The sequence below is a fragment of the Augochlora pura genome, chromosome 8 (genome assembly GCF_028453695.1).
Source record: "Augochlora pura isolate Apur16 chromosome 8, APUR_v2.2.1, whole genome shotgun sequence".
In the NCBI taxonomy this organism is placed as follows: domain Eukaryota; kingdom Metazoa; phylum Arthropoda; class Insecta; order Hymenoptera; family Halictidae; genus Augochlora; species Augochlora pura.
Window position 1 is genome coordinate 9,721,410 of NC_135779.1, and position 17,711 is coordinate 9,739,120.

At 40.8% G+C, this 17,711-nt stretch overlaps 1 protein-coding gene across 2 annotated transcripts; it reads left to right on the plus strand.

Moving 5' to 3' along the window:
* Positions 1-2,533: 2,533 nt before the first annotated feature.
* On the plus strand, positions 2,534-16,563 carry Gasp (Chitin binding Peritrophin-A domain-containing protein Gasp). Of its 2 annotated transcripts, none has more exons than XM_078189730.1 (4): positions 2,534-2,749; positions 9,286-9,687; positions 12,001-12,214; positions 15,919-16,563. In XM_078189730.1, exons 1-4 carry the CDS (start codon positions 2,710-2,712, stop codon positions 15,980-15,982), a joined length of 720 nt encoding a protein of 239 aa, XP_078045856.1. In that variant the 5' UTR covers positions 2,534-2,709; the 3' UTR covers positions 15,983-16,563. The 2 variants fall into 2 exon arrangements, with proteins under 2 accessions (XP_078045856.1, XP_078045855.1); XM_078189729.1 differs by lacking the exon at positions 15,919-16,563 and adding an exon at positions 14,426-15,577.
* The last annotated feature ends 1,148 nt before the right edge of the window (positions 16,564-17,711 follow it).

Below are 17,711 nucleotides of genomic sequence, written 5' to 3' on the forward strand. Positions count from 1 at the left end.
GAAGTAACGGCCCTAGCGAGTAGCAGTTCGCCAGATAACCTCTATCGGAATGCTGAACAGGGTGGTGTGTATCCGAGCTGGGTGTCACGGTGAGTCACGTCGATCATGCTCGACCTTCGTCTCCTCCAGCGTTCCCCGTTATTTTATATGGTGTACCGCGCAGCCGATCGCCGATCGCCGGTCAAATCGGTTATTATTTTCATCACGTTCCGACCGGTCAATATTCTGCAAATCGTGCGACCGTGCCCGCACACCACCTGAGTGCGCAATCAATCGCACCTGTGCAGATTCGACGAATTTCGACGTACCGAATCCGCCGCAGGACAAATCGCCTTGTATTAAGATCGCGATCGTGAAAAATAAAACACGATTTCTGACACGATGTTGTTTATCGTCCGAAATACAGATAGAAATAAAGTAAGAGTACAGGTAGATTAACTAGGTATAAATTAAATATTTAACAGTTGGATTGTATGTAATTGTCATAAAAATTGCAGTCAAAACTGCCTGCTAATGAAATTAGCTTGTGACAACAGTTTTGTTATTTTAAAAAATGACCAGCTTCCAAATGATTCTGTTAAAAGCCAGATATAATGTAATCATCGTGGAAAAAATATTAAGTAGGTGTAATTGAAATTTAAAAATTTTGGAATGTATGTAATAGTTATCAAATTCATTTGTTAAGATTGTAGATTTGGAGTTACAGTAAAAAGATACCTACATTTGAAATTATTCCCTGACAATGATTTTGGTACTGAAAAAATGACCGGGCTCTAAACAACAAGAGCGGCATATAAAAAAAGGACCCAAATTCATCTTGCAAATATGCAAAAAGTTGGCCGCAAAACGAACAAACTGTAACTCGTGGTATATTTTCTTGCCGCGATTATGGAAATCGACACGACTCTCTCGTGCTATTATGCAGGTAGCCAAGCTTCTCTTAATTCAGCATAATAAGGTTTTTTTTCCGGCGGACAACTCTTATGTCACAAGATTTTTTTAAATCGAAAGGACGTTAATTGCATTTGCGACATCGTGACGAGGGGATCGCGGACCGACCACTCCCGTCGTTATTCGTTAAAACCTAAAATCAATCCGACAAATTTGCAATGCAAATAGTTCGTTCGCTGTTAACCTAATCAAGCCTGCTATTCATATAAAAATCTCATGCGAGATCGAATCAGCAAAAATTGTATAATATATGTTCCTATAAAATGCAGCGTCGTCTGCTAATAAAAGCTGTGCCGATTTTATTACACTATAATTCAATTACGCAATTTAATTACGTTATACTTCAAGTACATAATGATTCAACTATGTTGTAATTCGATTACAGAATCCATAGTTTTTAGTTAATTCAATTGATAATTATTTTAATTGCGAGTGCGATTCAGATATAAACCAAATGAAATAGAACGTAATTAAAGTAGATTGCAATTGATATACAATATTATTAAATTACTTTATAATTACAATTCCTCAATTAATTAAACTGTAATTCTGCACAACTCTGCTGCCAGTCGTATCCATTCTTCATCGATAAATCGATAAAGAAATTCATTAAGCAGGAATCGCAATATTCGTCCATCAAAAATCCCATCGGAAGCTCTCGAATGAAAATTAATTGAACGCGAAGGCTGCGATACAATTTTTCCAAGAAAATCGTAAAAACGTATTTACCACGTCGTCGAGCTCGCAAGTATTCACCGTCGAAGATGCGATTGTTCCAGCTTGGCGAACCGATGCAGGAACAAAGGATCCATAGTCCTCGGCTCCGAGAATCCCAGGAATTGGATTTTTCGGTGGATCGTGTGAAAACCAGCCTTGCAAACTGGTCTGGGAGAGCAATGTTGCTGGTCCGAAAAGAGCGCGGGACGAAAGCGACAGGAACAAAACGACCGAAAAGAAAGGGATGGTCGCAGGACTATATCGCGACGAATAAAAAATGATTTTGAAACAGGGCCTGGTGAACCGGCTGAAGAGCCATTAGCAACCGGCGACAGTGTTTTAAAGAGGGAGAGAAAGAGAGGTGAAAATTTTCTAAATAGAAAGAGAAGGAGAGAGAGAGAGAGGACGAGAGAAATAAAGAGACGGTAGTGTTCTAGAGAGAGATGCGAGTGTTCTGGAGAGATAAAGAGAGAGAGAGAGAAGAGTGTTTTACATGGGAGAAGGAGAGAGGACGACGGAGAGAGAGAGCTAGGAGGAACGAGAGGACCGCGTTATTGCCGGGCCTCTGTTAGGTCTTTGGATGGCATTTTCAGGAGAAGAATAAAGAAAAAGAAAGGGAGAACGGGACGAAACGGGACAGAGGGAAAGAGAAGGTGTAAAAAGAGAGCGAGAGAGCGAGAGAGCAATAGAGAGAGAGGGAGAAAGGGGGAGAGGCAGCGTAGAGGTGTACATAGGTACCACTTCTTGAAGTTGACGAGGTGGAGAAGAGAGGAGGAGAGGCTCCGAGGAGGAGGTGGAAGAGGAACAGCACGTGACCAATGACTTATATAAAGCTGGAGAACGACAGCCCGCAAACACAGAGTTCTCTCTGCGCATTGGAGCCTGTGCCCGCAAAAGTGATCGACCAGTTGTTTTTTTTTGTTCCCGTTGTTTAACCACCGGTTACTCCCGTCGCTAATACACAAACACCGCCAACGATCATCGGTAGCGAAGTAACGAACACGTCCGCCACAGTATACCACGCGGGAGACTCGTAGAACCATGAGGACATACTACGTGATTGCCGCCATTCTGATCGCCGGTACGTACCCGATAAATAAACGCGATACACGCGACCGAGGACGAGATCCACGGGATCATTATACGTGATCATGATCGTGAATAGCGACGGCGACACGATTATTCGCCGAGATTATTTTCCAATCATTTCGTTCGAGCGGGAAAAAAGTGTTTACCAAAGAGGACCCGCGCGTTTGCTTGTTCGTCTACCGGAAGTGGAGGAACCAAGTGTGTGACTTTACGCGTGTGGAACCGCCGAGCGGAGTGCACCTATTCCCAATAGTAATCGGTTGTTGCGAGATTTTAGGCGTCGTGTTCTGTCGGAATCCAAACGCGACAGGTCGCCTCCGACGTTTCCGAACGACCATTTTCCATATCGTCGATCATTATTAGACTGCGGACTTTACGCGTTTGTGGCAGAAGAAAGTAGCCGAAAGGTCGAATGGTAGAAGCTTCGGTGAAATTTTAAAACACTGATGCATTCCAGTCAATTAATTATAATTATAATATATATAAATATGTAAATATATATATATTATAATTATTATATAATTAATAGCAATATTGATAATATACACAATCAATAATAATATTAATAATATTAATAATAATATATTAATAATATATATTAAGCAGAGGAGAAATTAACTTCTGTGTTACTTTCTCGGTCCTCGCAATTCACGCAGAAAATGATTAAAGGTCCGCAGGCTAGAGATTATACTCGGTACAGAAGTATCTGGAAAATGTTGAGAAAGTCTCGCGTTGGGGAGCCCATTACCAGCGACGATAAGCAGTAAAATTGATCGATCGATAACGATCAAACTAGACCTTGTCGAGAGATATCACGTTCCTTGTTAAAAATCGTAACACTTCCTTTTAGCCAAGTTAATATGATAATCGATAGATCAAGTACGATAGACCGAGGGTGTTTCTTGTTTTGATTCGCGTATGTGGTCTCGAAACATCCTGTTCAGATAAATCGGTTTCGGAAGACATGCGCTTTACTGAAATTGAAATTTTAGTGAAATCTTGACGGATCTTCGAAAGATACGCCGAGAAGCTTTCCAACGAACTAACGAGGAAGGTATATATCCGATCGTGCGATTTCTACTCCAGTTTTTTCGATAATATTTCGTTGGAGAGCAGATCTCAGGCACGATACCTGATGGTAGCAGGCACGCCATACTGTACCGTGATAGATCGACATCTGCAATAAAGTCAGTGAAAGCTGGTTAACGTGACTGATAGCACGCAATTATCCAAGAATCGTTACAAAAAATCTCATTTTATCGCACGCCCGTACGAGAGAAGTTCTCGACATGCGAGATCCGTGCGCGTTGACGTCGGTTTAGGTAGGTAGAAGGATCTAGGCTGCGTAAAAGCAGCCATTACGGCCGCCCGTTGAAAACTATTATTGAAGCCAGGCTTTTTATTGGTCGCTTCTGCGAGCGATCTCGTCGCTGAAACGAGATCGAAAGGCGGATTCAGTTTCCGTGCGAAGAGAAACCTTCCCGACCTGCATTTGCATTCTTTTCCATCCCCTTCCACGAACTTTCCTTGTCGCGACAGGATAACCTTGGCCCAGATCTTGACCCTTCTTTTTATCATCGACTACCGTCGTTCGAACGCCGTCCGTCCAAATTTCTACTACACGCTCGATCATTCCGTAACGCAACATTTTAACCCTAACAAATGAAAATGGTGGGGGAAGATTGCGTCGATTACAAGACAACGGAAATATTCGGATTCTTGTTACTTCTGGAATCGTACGGGTAGATTGTGTTCGTCTTATGTTTGTAGGACTGCCGTGAATTAATTGTTTGTACTTTGGGAAAAGTATTTCCTACAGGGTAACAGAGAGAATAGAAAAAATGTTGAAGATAATAAAAAAGAAAATAGAAAAATGTTGAAGATAATAAAAAAGAAAATAGAAAAATGTTGAAGATAATAAAATAAAAATAACAAAGTAACGATAAAAGGATAATATTGATAATGAAACTGAAGATATGTCAATAAATATGGCAATGAGAATGGTTATAAACTAAAAATATTACATGAAAGATGATAGCTTACAATGAGAATGATAATAAAGTAAAAGAAAGATCAACGATGCTGTCTATATTTTTATGCTGTCTATATTAAATACAGATACTTATCGCATAAGCATGCAGATCAGTCGATGCATTGTTATGGGTAGACTGCGGAACCGTATGCAAATTCGCAGTTTTATAGGCAGACGCCACGGAACTAGAAGTAAACGGGACGCTACTTTTCTAAATGGAGCCGTAGATGATTCACGTTTCGTTTTATTAGTTGCTTATAACCCAAGTTTCAACATCCTACGAAGTGCACTATGATATGATAACAATTATATGAAAAGTACATGTTTCCTACAGTTTTTCCAATAAAACATTAGTTTCATAAATCCCCGATCAAAATACTGATGTGAAAGTTTGTACAGTAACAGTATCGAAAACTCGAAGGCCACTGGTGCATTATTTTAATCGCATTTGCGTCTGCCTCTTGTAATTTGTACTAATCGCACTGGTTTCGAAAATTCACCAGAAAAATGAACATAGAAACCCTAGAGCAATGAAAGCAACAGAAAAAAATCGAGATCTCTTATGCATTATTTCAAACAGACTTTTATTAAAATTCGAAACAAATTATTCCGAAACCATACTTTCTAAAATCTCTCCAAGGAAGAATGATTTAAAAAATCCATTTTGAAAGTAAACAAACACAACGCAAACCATTGAAAGTATCAAAAAATCTAAAAATACCGATGGATTACTTCAAACGCGATTGCATTAAGCTTCCAAATAAATTGATCCGAGCTCGTGCCCTTTGCAATCTTTCCTGAAAACATTTATTTCACCAATCCTTGACAAAGATGAACAAGTGAATCACAAACCGTTACAACTACAATGAAAACCTAGGAATATAATTTCCAGAACAATCGGAGGAAAATGAATCGAAACAACGTACGAATATCGTGCTTCACGGGGAAAGAGTTTCGTAAAGAAAAAAAATCGGTGGCCTAACAGCGGCGTGGAGGGGATTATTATGGGACCGGAGGAGCACGTTTCGGTGGCGGAACCGATCCCGAGAAAAATGAAAGTGAATACAGCACGCAGAGGCGGCGGCGCGACAGGGTTGCTCTCGCGTATGCGAAATTACGATCCGGCGAGCGTATACGTGCGTAGTCTTGCGAGACAGCCGGAGAGAGAACGATAAAACGAGAAAGAGCGATGGAAAGAGAAAAAGAGAGAGAGAGAGAGAGAAAGAACAAACATGTTGAGGAGAGTCGAGTGAACGGGATGCTGGGTTCTCCCAGTCACGAGCCGTGTTGGTGTTGCAGCTGCTGCCGCCGCCGTTGGTAGCCGGGCCTGGCTCTAGGCCCAAAGTGAAAGCGCCTGGCGAAAGTCAGTTTGTGTCCTTACATAAGACGTTTAGATTATTCAGACATCATACGCCGCGAAAAAAGAATAACAGATTGTTAGACGTAATTGCCAGTTCGCGGGACAATGCACGACAGCGAACGGGGTCGACCTGTCGATAATGAAACGCTTCGGACCTCTCTGCCGCCATCATCCGATTTTGTATTTGCTCGAGCATTATTCATTTTCCCCGATGCGGTCATTTCCTTGCGAGCCGACGTGCTCCTACGTAACGATACCATTCTGTTGTTGATTCCGCGGAATTATGTAAATGCAAACACGCTTCGAAAAATACTTGAGTATGTTATGGATCTGGGTAACTCGACCGTGCTTCGACGAAAGCATTTATTTCAGGCAACACGTCGAATATCAGGGTATTCGAGTAAAATCGACATAACTTCACGACGCACTTTAATGAAACTATTCTTCTTATAGATTACCCCCCCTCTTATAGATTAACTTACCTTGAACCACATTTTACTTTAAGTCAGACGAAATGAATAATATTAATAATTGATAGATTGTGTATAAAATCTTCGTTACATGTCTCACTCGTTGTTGTAATGTAAAGGGTTAACACTGAATCTACGGAGCCCCAAAAATAATTAACAATATTATTTAGACTTCTCGCCATTTTTATTACTTATTTACGACGCCATTAATAACGTATGTTTCGCTCCGAAAATGTAGTCGATCGCTTCCTATTGAAGCAAATTTATTCCCAATTTTAGCAATTTTAAGACGAAGTATACGTAACCGGTCGCTTTAACTAGCTCGATAATTAGTTTAAATTACGTTAAATTAAGCGACAGAATAGATCCAGAAAACAATGTTGACGAGATCGAAGACCACACGCGTGCACTACTAGATATCATCATCTTTGCGGAGCTATTGATTCCAGTTTCCCCGACATATTGATTTCAAATGATCGACTTCTGTTTATGCAACGCCACGATAGAAATAGCTCCAACCGATTGGAAGGCTAAATAGTTGCAGAACACTCGGCAGACAACGTGCAACCTAGAGCAGCAGCGAAAACAATATTCTCGGATGAAAGTAAGAGTCGATGGTATTCGAATAATTTCCTGTTTCGCCGCGAGTCGCGGAACGGAGCAAATGCCTCCGGCGAATGATTCCGAAGTAATAACGCTACGAACATGTCGTACCATTTGCAAGCACTTCAATTAACTTCGTTCCCAGTGTCTGTAATTTTACCCTCGCCCAGGAACGTTTAATACGTCCATTGAACCGCTGTTTTTTGTTCCTCGCAAATTTCTCCACAGCGAAAATGTGTACATTAACAGGTCTTGTTGCAACGACGGATATCCGATTCAGTTTGTTGTCAGTCGAATAAAATCTCGATGATCAGTGTCGAATTACGTAGCGAGCGAGAATCAATTTTATTGTGCAATTCTTCCCAACAGATAATATCCGCGGAACAGGTAAAATTGCACTCAATCACTGCGATCCCTGGTACGATTAAATGTTGCACCGGGCGTGACCGCAGAACACACTTTTATCTGCGGGATTACTTCGCCTACCGGGGAGAATCTGGCCACGATTAGATCGATCCAACGACGGAACGCGTAATTCAATTTATCTCTCATTAAAGTAATAAATCGTTTTCGAGCAGAAATCTTTGAAATCGCGACCGCAATAAAAAGGTTTCCTTCCTCCACTTTCGATTCCAGCGACCGTCTTATTAGCAGAAATTCAGGCAGTTAGATCGGTTCTCCCAGGACCGACAATGTTCTTTAATTGCTTCCTTCCAGTTCTCGTTTTCTATTACGCATCAGGATACGAATCAGATCGAAATGTAATTATCTTCTCTGACTAGTGCATCGGTAATATTACACCTGCATAAATATTTTTTTCTGTTCGACACGAAACGTACCGAGTTATAAATGTAATACGCGTTGCCTTACAAAATCTTTAACATTGAATTTATTTAATACTGAACCTACCGAACAATAAAACAGATTGGTGTGCATTGCCTGATATTGCACAGTTCTTGTTGCATTAGTTATTCCAATGATGTAATTTATGCAATAATTTTCCATGAAAATGGGTTTATTGTTTTTATAATGTTAAAATGAGAAATCGGTCATTTGACCATGGTTGGTTTAGTGTCAAACTATTCACAAATTTGGTAACAATGTATGTGCGAGTGAAGAAACATGTTTTACTATTTCCAATGAAAGCTGCTTTATGATTTAAATAATTAGACAATAAAAATTGGAAAACTGGTTATTTGGCAATTGTTAATACTTCGATAATACATTTGTCGAATACGTTTCAAGCGTTTGAAACGAAACGAGCACGATCGAAAGTGAATTATGTTTTACCCTCCCTCTTGCACCGCGGTTCAATAAACTTTCTTATCCGTTGCACCGTAATAAAGTCTTTATCACACGTATCAGAAACTTTCTTAATCATCGTTTCTTACGGACATGTCGCGTATGTTTTTGCGCTCATTGTTACGCGGCGAACGCGATTGTACAACGCGATACAGGAAGTCCGATACAGTGTTATTTATAGGAAACGTGACTCCATTCGCTCCTAGAAGAAGTCGTTCCATTTTGGATAGTCTAAAAATATGATGGAATGCGAATGCGTGGATATCTTGTTTACGATAACATTGAACTTTCTTGCTTATCGTGTGTTATGTTAACATTTGCGCCGTGATCAGTGTGCCGTGTCTAATTTATGGGATAGGGCGGTTTCGACGTCTCGAGCCAGTGAATCGGATGCCTATAAATTCAGACTGATTCAGAGCAACAAATGTAGCACGCTTTGTTGATCGGCAATTTACAACAATGGAAAGCTGGTTTTCGAGTTTCCTTGTTATGCGAAAATCTCTTTCAAAAATTTCTTAGCCTGGACTTGGACCAAAAGTTCTTAGCTTCGATTAAGACTAAAATTCCTATTCGAAAAATTCTTAACCACAGTCAAGACCAAAATTCCTTTCCAAAAAATTCTTAACCACAGCCAAGACCAAAATTCCTTTCCAAAAAATTCTCAAGCTAAGCTAAGACCAAAACCTTTTTCCAACAAAAAATTCTCCGCCTCATACATGACGTCTAAGTTGTCTCTAAACGTTGCTGATTATGATCGACAGGCGCGAATGGCCAGGAGAACTTCAAATGCCCCGATGACTTCGGGTTCTACCCTCATCACATATCTTGCGACAAATATTGGAAGTGCGATAATAACGCACCTGAGCTGAAAACCTGCGGCAACGGGCTCGCGTTCGACGCCAGCGACAGCAAGTTCCTCACCGAAAACTGCGACTACCTCCACAACGTTGACTGCGGTGAAAGGACGCAGCTTGAGCCGGCGATCAGCACGCCTCATTGTCCGCGATTGTACGGCATCTTCGCCGACGATAAGAAATGCGACGTGTTCTGGAATTGCTGGAACGGAGAAGCCTCCAGGTACCAGTGCAGCCCTGGACTAGCTTACGACCGCGAAGCCAGAGTATGCATGTGGGCTGACCAGGTGCCCGAATGCAAGAACGAAGGTAAGTCCTGAAATCCGATATCCTCCCGGACGCTAATCTTCTTTGCCCCTAAATACCTAAATACAGTCGGTTTCTGTCGTAATAGCAATTTCTTTTCAGTAAAAATATTTATCTACTTAAATATAAAATATTCAAATGGTGAGAAGACAATCATAAGAAGAATTACTAATCTCTCGGGTATCGAAAGGTGAAGTGTTTAGTAACAATTGATTCCAGAATATTATTTCGATGTCTTATCGAATTGTCCACAGACTTGGGTAAAGATATTTAAAAAGGTATTAGAAATAGTTGATGAAACATTTCTATTCAAGTAAAATATTATTTCGGGATCTATTTGACACGATAGAGACAAGTACATGTATGTACTGAAAAGTTATTTATGTTATGATAAAAAAAGTTATTAATTGGAGTAGAATCTTTTTAAGGTACAGTGGAAATAATATATATTAATAGTATATATTTTAAATACTTATTAGGCAGTTTGAAAATTAAATTAAGTGTTTGAACTTGTATTTCATTTAACAGTATTTCATTATTAAATTTCATTTAATACAGTAATAAATTATAATTTCAAATAAAGCATAAATAACACAGTAAAGAGGTACAGATACTTGCAAGTATTTGTATTTCTTAGTTGAAATATGTTTACCCAGGTTTGAGCTCGCTTCTTACAAAGGTGACGCATCACCGTGACATCCCACACTTCCAATTACCAGTGATAAAACTATCGAGTTTAGTAAAAAGATTATACCATGTTTGTGCAAACTTGATTCGAAGTTTGCAAGATGTAACAAGGAAATGTCAAACGCGCATAACCAAAGTGAAATCAGCATTCCGTGACTTTCGATTTTCTTGTACTGTCTTGCATCTGCTGTAGCGTGGATGATCATCGTTCGAGAAAAAGTCTGAAAGAAGTCCGAACAATTACCGGTGAACCAGTTCTTTTTCAGAACTTTCATGTTTTCTCTTCGATTGTTGTATTGTCTTCTCGTTGCGAGCAATTTATTAATGCACGCCAAATATTTCTCGTGATAGCATTACAATGAGAAAAGAACGGTTAGGTGTCTTTGAGTAAATTCGTATCTGTCTGACCCTGAGAGAATAGATCTACTTAAATTCCTTTTGTCTGTTCGACCATAGAAGCTGACATACATTGATCGTCAATTTTCGAAAAACTCCCAAAATATTACTTCTAAACAGTGATTAAATAGTTGCCTAATTTCTCAAAATGCAATTCCTTCAAATTATTGGTTTAAATTTGTTTGAGTTTGATTATCTGTACAATTCTGTTTATCTGCATGATTTTCAGCATCTCTATCATTTTCATTATCTCTATCATTAGCCCAAGTCCACATAATTTTCTCTTCTGCGAAATTCGCAGATCGTTCACTATCCTAATTATTGGCGTTCTACCGCAACAGTTTGCGGTGGTAGCGAAACTCCGAATTTCGAGAATTGAATGAAATTACGTCAGTGGGAAAGTAAGCGGCCCATTTCTCGTGGCGAACAGTGTTCTGGTTGAGTGCAATGGCGGCACTTGGTACGCCATCTTGCAACGATCTCGCTCATTATGCCAGTCCGCGTTCGATCGGCGAACGTGACAATAGCCCCCACGCACATCCTGTGCGTTTCATCATGCGGAATCTTCGCCCGATAGAATTCAAAGGTGAACCCCGATATTACCATTCACCGACTTCCACTGTCGGACAATCGCGGGGAGGCTCGCACCACGCCTCTCATTTTCTCTCAGGCCTCTCAACAGCCTACGAGAGATGCGCTGCGAATTGTCGAGACAGTTTCGAACGTGATCCAACCATTTCGACGACAGAGACGTTCAAATGAATCAACAATTTTTTTTTAATTAGGATCCCTTAAACGAAATCAAGCATAGCCTTCAGACATCTAAAAACTCGGCCATGATGTCTTAAATTGTTATTTCCAATAGAATTTTTCATACAAAATAACTAAATGTATCGGACTCTAAATGCGACTGCATTCGAATTCACAATTACTTAAACTGTTCACAATTTTTATAATACCGTGTGCCCAAATAGAGAAATACAATCGACAATTTCTAATGGAACTAGATTTACGACTTTAATAATTATAAGAGAGAAAATATGAAACCAATTATCTGACCGGATGTTAATATAAATGGTTTTCGTTCCCTGCTTTCCCCTGGAATTCTCGTTAGATGGAATTCAAAGGCGAGCCCCGATATTTTCCATTCACCAGCCACAGTCGCGAGGTGGTTTCTCTCTTTCTCTATCTTCTCCCTGGATCTGATGGTGTCTGTTTGATCGCATTGCGCAGAGGTCGCGGGAGGTTTCACGTGTCCGGCCGCCGGCGAAGTGAGCGGAGCATCCGGCAGTTTTAGCAGACACGCCCATCCCGAAGACTGCAGAAAGTATTATATTTGCCTGGAAGGCATCGCCAGAGAGTACGGCTGCCCGATTGGTACCGTCTTCAAGATCGGCGACGCTGACGGAAGCGGCGCCTGCGAAGACCCTGAGGACGTTCCCGGATGGTAAGTCTCCTCTTCACTGATCTCACAAATTTCAACGACGGCAATCGTGTTTGCATTCCGGTGGCAGATTTTCCAGGTACCTAAGGAATCCTCGGAGAGCTGTCGATTTTCCTGGCAACTCTTCGGGGAGAAAACAACCCTTGAGAATCAGTCGAATCTTTCAACTTTCTCATTCGACTTTCTTCTCCAATTTAATTTACCGTATGATTAGTAACGAACGTAGTTTGGATGAAATTATTCAAATTTTCAATTGATTCAGTCAGAATCACTATAACGTACGTCCCACTTTTCTCATTGTGAAGAAACGGGGAATTCACTGACCAACTTTATCAACAAAACAATTTACAGTTAAACGAATGTATAGTAAGTTTCTGGTTTATTGTACCTGTCTTTTTTAACATTTCGTCACGTACAGATTCCATTTGAAGACGTAAGTTAATATTTTTTGGAAATATCACCTACGCCACTACAGGAATCTATTAGCCGCAGAAGTTGTCGAGAACTATCATTAGCGAATTAATGTAACCGTTATCTGTCACGCATCTCTACAACCAGTAGTGTCCACCTCCGTTTTCCAGAGAAAAAGAAAGCTCGGGTGACTTCCTAGTCGCGTTCCTGCCGGTTCTAAATTGTAATTAACGAGGCTGCGCGAGGGTAGCACGGCGTGAATTGAAATATATCGAGAAACTTCGCGTCCAGGCATTACGTAAAGTCGAATTCTGGCTAAACGGGTATTATATAGTCCGACCACTGATTACAGTATTTTAAACCGGGCGACACGCTCCCACCACGGCTGGGAGTCCGTCAGGTGTTTCTTCTTTTTCGGGTGACGCAATTAAAACGGATATTCCATCGATACACGTGCGCGCGCGCGCGCGCGCGCGGCTTGTTCTCGTATACCGGGCCGATAGGTTTTGCGTAACACCGTCCAAATGTTGGTAATACAATATTTACATAATGCCCCGGCGCGAGGACAGGAATAACGTGTGTGAAAGCTTGCACGCGAAACGTGCTTTCGAAAAATCTCGAGACCCTTTTATTTTCATCGCGTATATACGGTCACTCCGTTTCCTCGTTCTCGAATGAACACAACCATTCACGCGTCGTTTCACAATTTAACCTTTCCCGCGGTCTAGAAAGGTGCTACACCGATACCTGACCGATGCACATGCATTTGCCCTCGAAAAATAGTCGAGAGGACATTCAAAAAGTCTTCCGCCAGTTATCAATTAAATTGTTGCTTTACGAGAGCCTTTAATCCTTTTATTCGCTCGATGGCAAAAGAGGAACATTGTAAATCCTTAAAACCTACAAAAAGTTCTCTAAACTCTTAAACACCGAATCAACAAATAAATAACTTACTAACTTCTTTCATTCTTTTCTCTCTTTTATTATTATTGTAAGAAGATCAAGGCATCGTTGATAACTGTCCTTTTCAATGATTTACTGAACGATACCAAAGACGAATCAAATGTATACCGATAGCAAAACGACATCGCTTTTGTAAAAACGACTTAGCACCTATCTTCATACAACAATTTACTCCAATCATTGTATCTAATAACAACATCACCGGCAACTGATAATGTTACTTAACAACAAAAATGTCTAACCTTGTCTACAGAATGTGTGTCTGAGATATGCTAAAAACGACTATGTGGGTGGTTGTCCCTCATTTATATCACTCTTGATGGAAGCGAAACGATGTACACACGAAATTCATTTCTACAATACAAATTATAGTGTCTATTACATAGAAATCAGTCCGATAAATTTACATACCACTAAAATACACACATACTAAAATAAACAAAGTAAAAGAACGAAAGAAATTAATATGTCTTACTTTAAAATAAATAAAATAAAAGATTAAAAATATTGAATATGTCGCATTCAAAGATAAACTAAATAAAAGAACAAGAAAATTTAATATGTTCAAAAATAAACAAAATCAAAGAGTGAAAAGATCTAGAACGACTATACTACTCTGTAGTATATTAATCTACACCGTTTTATAAAATTGAGAAACGAGCTGGGTCCGACAAAAATTCACCTGTTCCCACACACTTCAAGTTCCTACGTTGAAATAGGTCGACCGATTCTTCCATCGAGGGTGTGAACGTGATTAACTTCGAACACGAAACGCACTTACCGGAGGTGGCACACGTCACGCATGTCCTAACCCGGATTTTTCCCGGTTTTGCTTCACAGTGAGGATTACTACGGTGACCTGGACCTGAAGAGCATCAGGAAGAGCGAGCTGCTTGCAGGAATTCAGAATTCGGGCGAGATCAGGAAGCCCCAAGGTCAAGGGAAACCGAGGCCCCCATCGGCACCTGCGAGGCCCAACGCACCCCTCCAGGAATAATCTCTAACCTCCCCTACTATTTTTCCTCCAATTTCGCGTCTTCTCATCCCCCTCTGTTCCCCATCTCTCCATCCCTCTTCACGAAACGCTCTCTTTTTCTTCTCTCTTCTCTCTCTCTCTCTCTCTCTCTATTTCCTCCTATCACACACATCTTCGTACACGCGCACACACACACGCACACAGACACGAACGTACTCATACAATCTCGAGCGAAGAGGCCAGGTGTTCGATACCTCGGCGATACATGCTGGTGATTATGAGAAGCGGCCTCGATCGCGTAAATCGAAAGCGTTGTTCGCTACGATCGCTATCAAAGTTAGCCGGAGTCGTCCAATTCGACTCGTAGGGGCCGCTCTCGCGATCACAGGTAAACGTCTATGTTACACCCTGTGCCAAGAGTGATCGCCTCCTATTCTCGTAGCTTCCCGTCGAAATTGCTAGGGAAAGATCTTGGAATTCGGGGAAGGGCAATCGAGGGAAATTCGCAGAGACAGATTGTATTCCTGGAAATTCTATTTACACGACCCTCCCAAGACACCAACGTGAGTAGTCTCGACGCGCCCGGCTTCGTTTTCGACCTTTTTAATTATCTAATTAGTTAGTGGAAAGCGGCACGCGCGTGAAATTATCAAGAGACTGATCGTAGCTCATCGGGGCTCGGGCGAGCGATCGAGATCTACGGGGGGGAGTTATTCGGAACGGTCTGCGCTCGACATTCGATTACGCGTCGCCAGGAAAATTCGCGGATCGCGTCGTCTCGTCGATGTCTATCATTCTATTGTCCTACCCTCGTTTCTCACTGTCCGGCTCGTCGCCGTGAGACGTTCGATCCGAGGGAAAATTCGGGATCGCGGTGGATGATTGAGATCCTCGCGATCCGAGGCTGCCAGCCACGCACTCTTGGCCTCGGTCGAGCATATGCTTTGCGTTAAGCTAGACTCATCCGTGTATTTGTAAGTAATGTGAAAGATTCGTATAATAAATGGAAAAACATTCGTGAGTCTTTGTCTGTGTTTTCAGCCTTTCACTCAGTCCCTTCAGCCACGTTTCTAATTCGATCGTGTGACCTAATTGCATGACGATTCACGAACAATGTAACGCACGTTCTTCGCTTCTCTACTCTTTCCTTTGTGTATTTTTCCGCGCGGAGAAATTGGAGCAAGCCACCGGAGTTTCACTTCACTGCATGGAATCACTTGCATTGCTAATCGATGTAAAAGCGTCTTTTACGTGTGTGCTCGAGTGTCTAACCGCAACGATTTTGTTATCTTTTATTTATTCACCGGGTTCGCGAGGTCTTATTTTGTTGAATAATTCGTTTGAATTGATTGAACAGCGAGAAGTACTACGGCGACGTGGATCTGAAGGCTCTGCGTAAACTGGGGTACAGGAAGAAGTGAGAAGTCGGCGATTATTGCGAGGATCATTGACAGAGAGATTTTAGGATCATTGGAAATAACCGGTCTTCGACGGCACAGATTTGAAGCAACAGGTAAAATAGGGATGAAGGAAAATTTCTTTCAAAGGCGTGACTCATGCATTGGTTGCCGATTTAAGATAATTTAATTTAGCTTAGTAAGTTATGATTACTTGTTTCATTATCGGACCAAGAATATTGAGAATACAGAATCTTTCAACTAAACAACGAATGATTATTCAGCGAGATTGTAAATAGACTTTTACTCTTATAACGCGTGAAATCGAACGGTAGATTATCCCATGATTTTTTTTAACCAGCATCATCGTTCATGATCATGATTCTAGACCAAATTACTATGATATATAGACGTCTGTGTAAATAAATATTATAAAAATAAATGATCATTATAACATATATGTTTGTAATTCTTTCACCGACTTAGTTGTTTCACTTCTCTATAAATTCGATGACTGTAGATAATATTCTATTACAAATACTTCGTGCGCTAATATCTGAATCGGGCGTAGAGTATAACAACTTAAAAAGGGACTCCCGCATGTATAATTAATTTTCACAACTAATGTGTAACAGCAGAAATAAACTTATATGTATATGAAGAGAAAATAAAAACAAAAAATTGTAGTAATCAGAAATACTATGGTTTGAATCACGTACGGTAAAGTGCCTGTAACTACTCGAATCTGTTACTATCGTGCTCTGGGGCAGTGAGATGCAGTAATGGATCCTACTCCTGTCAACCACCAGGCCACAGCACGATCGGTTAGCACAGAACACGGTTAATACAGAAATTTTCTTTGCTCTCATTGATTGGCAATTTACTGGTGAGACATTGCTGCCGTCACAGTCAACGAGAAATAGGGAAAACAGAATGAACAAGAGAGAGAATGAGAACAGTGCAACCACATGTGGAACAAGTTACACCGACGAAAAATGTCCATGCAAGGATACAGGTATCGGCAACGATATCAACGATCCTTGAACCGACTACTCGCAGTGTGTCATTTATTTCGCAACTCTGACGCGATCCGTTGGTAATTTCCGTGACGCTAAGACAACGCGTAGAATTCTCGCAACGCTATTATTTCGAGATAGCCTAGCGACAGTGGTTGTCTCCAGCCCCTAGGAATCGTTAATAACAGGACGGATGCTCCCCCTCGTCCAGGACGGGGGTTTTGACTCGCAAAATGAAAATTCTATGAGCCGGCCGCCCTGAATATAGACTAAGGTCTAGTAACGCTGTCTTTTAAGTATATGCAAATGATCGATTAGAGAGATGGTCCACGAGATAAATAATCGATTGGGTAAACGACCGATTAGATAATTGACCGATTAGGCGAATAACTGAATATCTAAATAAAACACAATTATTGTCGAACATAATTGTTTCAATTAAAATGACATTAAATGAATTAAAATATAAAATTTTCAGCAATTTGAAAAAAAAACAATCTAAAAAATTCCATATCAGAGTTTATTGATTCTAAAAAATCAATTTTATAGTGAGCGTACTCGCTCACGGGCCCCTCCCATGAGCGAGCCCCTGAAGGACCTCCGATCGGAGGAATACCAAGTTCAAATACCTTTCCTTGCAACCATGATTCACAGTAACCAACGCATGCACACAATTGTATAATAAAATGCTCGCACGCATCCCACCTGCGAATGATGATCTTATGGTGGATGATAAT

Coding starts and splice junctions, on each gene's coding strand:
- Gasp (XM_078189729.1), top strand. CDS start 2,710: ATGAGGACATACTACGTGATTGCCGCCATTCTGATCGCCG. Junction 9,688..12,000: donor GCCCGAATGCAAGAACGAAG/GTAAGTCCTGAA, acceptor CGCATTGCGCAG/AGGTCGCGGGAGGTTTCACG. Junction 12,215..14,425: donor CCTGAGGACGTTCCCGGATG/GTAAGTCTCCTC, acceptor TTTGCTTCACAG/TGAGGATTACTACGGTGACC.